The following is a 7,281-nucleotide window of genomic DNA, read 5'->3' on the forward strand; positions in this document are numbered from 1 at the left end:
TGGTGGACCGCGGAGATGACGGGCAGCTGGGTGTGAGGAGGTCTGGTAAGCCATGGTGTTGGAAGAGGTAGAGGTCAGAAAGTGGTAAGGGTGAGGACAAAAATAAGCAGCCTGCGTGTGCAATCTGGAAAGAGATCTTTCCAGATCTCTGTGTCTCAGGCTATCCGAGAGTCCTATCAGCTACATTCTCTTCCCTTGCCCCTTTAACTAACGAGGCGCTGATTAGCATGTCTTCCTGTCCTTCCCTAGGTTTGGGTTTGTACAAGATAAATATTCTGCCTCTGCTTTTAACTTCCCTGCTGAGAACAAGCCTCAGTATATCCACGTTACAGGTGAGGAGCTACGGGCAGAGTTGGGCAGGTGGGTCCACATCCCTTTCCTTGCACCAAGCCTGTGGCTGCAGAAGCACCTCAGCAGGCTCCAGGAGCCCTCCTGGTGGCTGCCACACAGGTGCTCCCCTTTCTCTTCAGGAACAGTGTTTCTGCAGCTGCCCTACTCCAAGCGCAAGTTCTCAGGGCAGCAGCGGCGGCGGCGGAACTCCACCAGCTCCACCAACCAGAACATGTTCTGCGAGGAGCGGGTCGGCTACAACTGGGCCTACAACACCATGCTCACCAAAACATGGCGCTCCAGCGCCACAGGGGATGAAAAGTTTGCTGATCGGCTGCTGAAGGACTTCACGGACTTCTGCATCAACCGTGACAACCGGCTGGTCACGTTCTGGACAAGTTGCCTGGAAAAGATGCATGCCAGTGCCCCGTGAGGCCAGGCTGCACCAGGGTTAGAAGGCTGTGCCTGTGCTGGGGGAAGGTGGGTGAGCCGCTGCCCTCAAACCCGGGGCGGAGGATTCCAGGCAGGCTCTAGGAGTCAGGTGTCCGTTTGCTGCTATCAGTGAGTGGGGGCCATTGTTTTTTGTTTTGTTTTGTTTTGTTTTGTTTTTGGCCCCCACGACAAGTCTTCTACTCTAGAAGAAAGACTTTGGAAGCAGCTGCTGCTGCTGCCACCACTCCTGTCAGCAAGTGCTCAGAGCAGGTGGGAGGCACAGATTGTCCGTGGGAGGGCTCCAGTGTCTGGGAAGAGGGCAGGCAGCCCCCATGAATGTCCTCGGAAGGGGGTGGCTCCTGGTAGCATCCTTTTCCTTCACCATCTATGGGATATTAGGGGCAGAATCTGCCACTTCTTGCCCAGGAGTGTGCACAGATGTAAGATAATTTTGTGAAATAATGTACCATAGACTCTCACCAACTGTATATACCTGTACATATCAGAAGCAAATAAAGAGCTCCACGTGCATCATCTCTTTCCCCACCCAGTTCCCCACAGAAGCAGTCCCATCCTGGGCTGGGCAGTTGTGCCAGGTGGCCGGGGTCATGGCAGTCAATGAAGTGGTCACAGATGGTGAGAGGGCTTCAGAATTCACTGGCTTAGAGAGTCTGGCTGGGAGTTTATTGAGAGATTTCTTTCATAGGCCACTGGGCAGGAGCAAGGATGGTTCCAGTGAGGACAGTGAGCAGGCAGGATAACTTACAAGGTAACTGCAGGCTCATGCTGTCAGAATGAATCTTGCTAAATGGGTGAGCTCAGCTCTGGGATGCAGATATGATGGCATTCTGAAAAAAATCAAAGGAAACATTTTGTAGACTCTAACTTAGGTTTTTTTTGTTTTTTTTTTTTGACAGTTTTCACTCTTGTTGCCCAGGCTGGAGTGCAATGGTGTGATCTCAGCTCACTACAACCTCTGCCTCCTGGGTTCAAGCGATTCTCCTGTCTCGGCCTCCCGAGTAGCTGGGATTACAGGCACCTGCCACCATACCAGGCTAATTTTTTGTATTTTAAGTAGAGATGGGGTTTCACCATGTTGGCCAGGCTGGTCTTGAACTCCTCACCTCAGGCGATCCACCCACCTCAGCCTCCCAAAGTGCTGGGATTACAGGTGTGAGCCACCATGCCCAGCCTAACTTAGGTTTGCTGAGATAAGACTCAGCGTGGTGCTTCACCTCAGCACCCTGCCTTAAGCTACTCGAGGCAGCTCAGGAGCTGTGGGTCAGAGGGGAGAATCCAACGGTGACTGCCACTTCTTGCTGTGCCATCTCACCACGTGGAGTTCATCACAAGCTCTGTTGATTTGCCTCCTCAATGGCTTTGCATCCATTCTCTTCTTCCCAGGCCCTGAGCTGCCACTCAGTCCAGCCTTCCTTTGTCTTTCTCTTAGATCCCCAGGAAAACCTTCTAATTTGTCTCTGCTTTCACTCCACTTGTCAGTCAGTCTTTTTATAAAACCACTGTGATTTTGCCCACCACTTAACTAGAACTTTTTGGTGACTTGAACTTCAAAAATCTTAGATGCAGCCCACATGGTCCTGCACAGTCTGGTCTGGTGGGCTGTTTGTACAGCCACCCTGGCCATCACACAGTCCCTGGAACATCACAAACTCTGCACCAGCTCAGACGCTTTGCACATGCTGTTCCCTCTGTTCCATCTGCCTGGAACATGCCTCTCTCCATGCCCGCTCTGTCTCACTAACTCCTGGTGGTCAGCCATGAGCTCTTAGCTCAACTGTCACTTCTCCAGAGAAGCAGAGTTGGCCCTGTTACATCCGCCCACAGCACTTTGTACTTCTCTAGCATGGTACTCAACATGTTTACACTCTACCATGGCAGAAGCCTCTTTTTTTTTTTTTTTTTTTTGAGACATAGTCCGGCTCTGTCACCCAGGCTGGAATGCAGTGGTGCGATCTCAGCTCACTGCAAGCTCCGCCTCCAGGTTCATGCCATTTTCCTGCCTCAGCCTCCCGAGTAGCTGGGACTATAGGCGCCCGCCACCACGCCCGGCTAATTTTTTGTATTTTTAGTAGAGACGGGGTTTCACCGTGTTAGCCAGGATGGTGTCGATCTCTTGACCTTGTGATCCACCCGCCTCGGCCTTCCAAAGTGCTGGGATTACAGGCGTGAGCCACCGTGCCCAGCCAAAGCTTCTCTATTTTGTTCATCTTTTTGTTCCCAAGTGTGCATGATAATAGTAGATGTTGGAGAAATGGTTGTTGACTGAATGTATAGTAACTGAATGAACTTTGGATTCCAGGGCTGGGAACTGGATTTTTTTTTTTTTTTTTTTTTTTTTTTTTTAGAGACGAAGTCTTCCTCTGTCACCCAGGCTGGAGTGCAGTGGCTCACTGCAGCCTTCGCCTCCGGTTCAAGGTTCAAGTGATTCTCCTGCCTCAGCCTCCTGAGTAACTGGGACTACAGGCGCACATCACCACGCCTGGTTAATTTTTGTATTTTTAGTAGAGACGGGGTTTCACCGTGTTGGCCAGGATGGTCTCGATCTACTGACCTCATGATCCACCCTCCTCGGCCTCCCAAAGTGCTGGGATTACAGGCGTGAGCCACCGCGCCTGGCCTGGGCACTGGATTTTACATCTGAATCTCCACCTTCCTAGCTAGGCTCCTTAGTTACTTCACAGAACTTGAACTTATTTAGAACTTAAAATGTGGCTATGGATGCTGCATGTAATGATTTTGAGAGAATAGGTTTGTTAATATATGTGAAAGAGCCCTGGATAATTCCTGGAAATGGAGCAGGCCTTTGATAAAAACCTGTTTTCTTTTCCTTTTTCACCTTCCCTTTTCTCAGATATGTAAATCCCCTCATCTATAAAATGGGAAGCTATCTCCTCGGGTGGTTGGAGAATCAGAAGACACATGTAGCTGGGCACGGTTAGCCCACACCTGTAATCCCAACACTTTGGGAGACTGAGATGGGAGGATCACTTGAGCCCAGGAATTTGAGATCAGCCTGAGCAACATAGGAAGACCCCGTCGCTACAAAAAAAATAAATAAATAAAATAAAATAAATAAAAAATTAGCTTGGGGCCGGGTGCAGTGACTCACGCCTGTAATCCTAACACTTTGTGAGGCCGAGGTGGTCAGATCATGTGAGGTCAGGAATTTGATACTATCCTGGCCAACATGATGAAACCCCATCTCTATGAAAAATACAAAAATTAGCCAGGCGTGGTGGTGTGCACCTATAATCCGAGCTACTTGGGAGGCTGAGGCAGGAGAACCATTTGAACCCGGGAGATGGAGGTTGCAGTGAACCGAGATCGTGCTACTGCACTCCAGCCTGGGCGACAGAGCAAGACTCCGTCTAAGAAAAAACAAAAGTTAGCTGGACATGGTGGCTCACACCTGTCATCCCAGCTACTTGAGAGGCTGAGGTGGGAAGGTCGCTTGAACCCAGGAGGTCTGCAATGAGCTGTGATTGCACCACTGCACTCCAGCCTGGGTGACAGAGCAAGACCTTATCTCAAAAAAAAAAAAGGCCACGTATATGAAAGGTCTTACAAAAAGACAGTAAGCAAATGTCTGCTCTCAAACAGCTGAACAGCTGCTCTCATATTCCTGGATGGGAGTCTCCATTGTGCTCTCAAGCCATTGAGTGATGGTGCTGGACACAGCAAACGCTGGCCTGTTCAGATCACATATGAACTGAACAATCACTTGTGATCCTCACTGTCCTGTGTGTGAGGCCAAAACTGCCCCTGCAATTGCCCAGAAGAAGGCCCAGAGAATGATTTGGTGGAAGAAGGGGCGGCTGGTGCGTTAGGATGCTGGGTCACTCCCCTATCAGAGCGGGACCTCAAACTCTCCTGCCCATGAGCCCCAGTCTCCTTGCTGCCTACTTTCCTGATTGCTCCTCTCTCTGGTGGGCATCTCCTTCCACCCACTTGTCCAAGCCAGAATCTGGTAGTCAAACCCGATGCCTTCCTCCTCTATCATCCTCCAGTCCTCCCATCCATTCATCCTGTCTCTTAGACTCATCCACCTTTTTGTAGGTACAAAGCTCAGCCCACAGGGAATCTGTGGTTTGGTCAGACATGGAGGATATGTGCATGCCGATCAGAAGCCTATCACCAGATGATACAGGCCAGGTGCGGTGGCTCACGACTGTAATCCCAGCACTTTGGAAGGCCAAGATCATCTGAAGTCAGGAGTTCGAGACCAGCCTGGCGAACATGGTGAAACCCCGTCTCTACTAAAAATACAAAAGTTAGGGCCGGCCACGGTGGCTTACGCCTGTAATTCCAGCACTTTGAGAGGCCAAGGTGGGTGGATCACCTGAGGTCAGGAGTTCGAGACCAGCCTAGCAAACATGGTAAAACCCTGTCTCTACTAAAAATACAAAAGTTAGGGCTGGGCGCAGTGGCTCACACCTGTAATTCCAACAGTTTGGGAGGCCAGGGCGGGTGGATCAAGAGGTCAAGAGATCAAGACCATCCTGGCCAACATGGTGAAACCCCGTCTCTACTAAAAATACAAAAATTAGCTGGGCGTGGTGGTGCGTGCCTGTAGTCCCAGCTACTCGGGAGGCTGAGGCAGGAGAATCGCTTGAACTCGGGAGGCAGAGGTTGCAGTGAGTTGAGATCACACCACTGCACTCCAGCCTGGGCGATGGAGCAAGACTCTGTCTCAAAAAAAAAAAAAAAAAAAAAAAAAATCAAAAACTAGCCAGGCATGGTGGCGGGCACCTGTAATCTGAGCTACTCAGGAGGCTGAGGCAGGAGAATCACTTGAACCTGGGAGGCAGAGATTGCAGTGAGCCGAGATGGCATCACTGCACTCCAGCCTGGGCGACAGGGAGACCCTGTCTCAAAAAAAAAAAAAGGAAGGGATACATGATGTATGCCAGAGACACTGCGCAAATCTGTGAGGCCTTGCTGAAGCAGATAGCAAATACTGGGAGGGAATGCTGAATAGAAGCCATTTTGCAGGCCTCTTCAGTTACCCAGAAAAGTTCAGAAAAGCACAGAATAACAATGGTCACTCCACTGAGTGTTTCCTGTGTCCTGGGCAATGTGTCATACACCTTTTCATTGCATGATCTTTTTTGTTGTTGTTGAGACGAGATCTTGCTCTGTTGCCCAGGCTGGAATGCAGTGGCAGAATCTTGGTTCACTGCAACCTCTGCCTCCCAAGTTCAAGCAATTCTCCTGCCTCAGCCTCCCCAGTAGCTGGGACTACAAGGGCATGCCACCACATCCAGCTAATTTTTGTAATTTTAGTAGAGACAGGGTTTCACCATATTGGTCAGTCTGATCTCGGACTTCTGACCTCAAATAATCCACCCACCTCGGCCTCTCAAAGTGCTGGGATTACAGGCATGGGACACTGCACCTGGCTCATTGCATAATCTTATCAACATACCAGCTGAGGGGTGGAAGGCCCCAGGAAGTAGGATCCATGCCCATACGCTAACAAACAGCTGGACTGGGAATCAGGTTCATGGGAATCAGCCCAGTCACCACCAACTGTGCTGCCCTCTTCACCTTTTTGTGGTGCTGTGTCAATGAGATGCCACCACTGCTCCATCCTGGGTTCCTGCCTGGGGACCCCTTCGTTCCTTTCAACTGACTGCCTTACGTGTATGGTGAATCTCTGCATGGGTACAGATGCAGTGTAACATGTAGACATGGCCTCATATACAGGTTCTCTGGTAGGGAATGGGCAGTGACTCAGTGACTTTGAGGCAGGACCAGTGGCCTTTCCTCCCTGCCAGGCTTCTATCTGGAAGGCACTGTGTGTGCCCTCTCTTCTGGTCTGCAGCTGTGGCTTCAGCCTGCAAGTGCGTCAGGCAGCTCCTGGCCTTCAGACTGTGCCACACACTTGCCCTAAACCTGGCCTGAAATGCCTGGGATGTAGCATTTGCATGTAGCAAAAGCTGGTGCCAAGTACTGAGTCCTACCAGCCTTCAGATTTGACCTCCATCTGCTTCTCTGGCTGCAGCAAGATTCCTCTGTTTCCTCAGTGAATCAGCACATAGTCCTTCCAACAAGAAAATCTCTTTTCCCATGGGGATGAGGGGAGATGGGGAATTGCTATGCAATCTCTGGAAAAGTCTTTTCTCCCTGAGCCCCAGAATTTTCATCTGAACTCATCTGGGAGAAACATTGGGGACCATAAGATTATATGTAGACTTTTTCCTTTCTCAACCAACAGGATGGATGAGTGCTGAGGGGGGAATTCCAGTCTGTTTCAGTCCCACAGTTGCCACTAGAACGCAATTTCTTGCCTCTTCTCTGTGCTCTTTTTTTTTTTTTTTCTCTCAGAGATACAGGGTCTCCCTCTGTTGCCCAGGCTGGAGTGCAGTGGCACTATCACAGCTCACTGCCACCCTGAACTCAGTCTTAAGCAATCCTCTCAGCTCAGCCCCCTGAGTAGCTGGGACTACAGGCATGCACCACCACGCCCAGCTAATTTAAAAAAAAAAAAAAAAAAAA

General features: G+C 50.2%; 1 protein-coding gene across 15 annotated transcripts in view; it reads left to right on the forward strand.

The window, feature by feature from the left end:
* The window catches only part of DEPDC5 (DEP domain containing 5, GATOR1 subcomplex subunit), a 155,484-nt gene extending 154,188 nt beyond the window's left edge, over positions 1 to 1,296 (forward strand). For all 15 annotated transcript variants that reach the window (XM_031005537.3, XM_031005531.3, XM_019018725.4 and 12 more), the window contains 2 exons: positions 250 to 332; positions 471 to 1,296. In XM_031005537.3, coding sequence (XP_030861397.1) covers positions 250 to 332; positions 471 to 763 — 376 coding nt within the window. In that variant the 3' untranslated portion in view covers positions 764 to 1,296. The remainder of the gene's footprint in view (positions 1 to 249; positions 333 to 470) is intronic.
* The last annotated feature ends 5,985 nt before the right edge of the window (positions 1,297 to 7,281 follow it).

Source organism: Gorilla gorilla, chromosome 23, assembly GCF_029281585.2.
Source record: "Gorilla gorilla gorilla isolate KB3781 chromosome 23, NHGRI_mGorGor1-v2.1_pri, whole genome shotgun sequence".
Classification (NCBI taxonomy): Eukaryota; Metazoa; Chordata; class Mammalia; order Primates; family Hominidae; genus Gorilla; species Gorilla gorilla.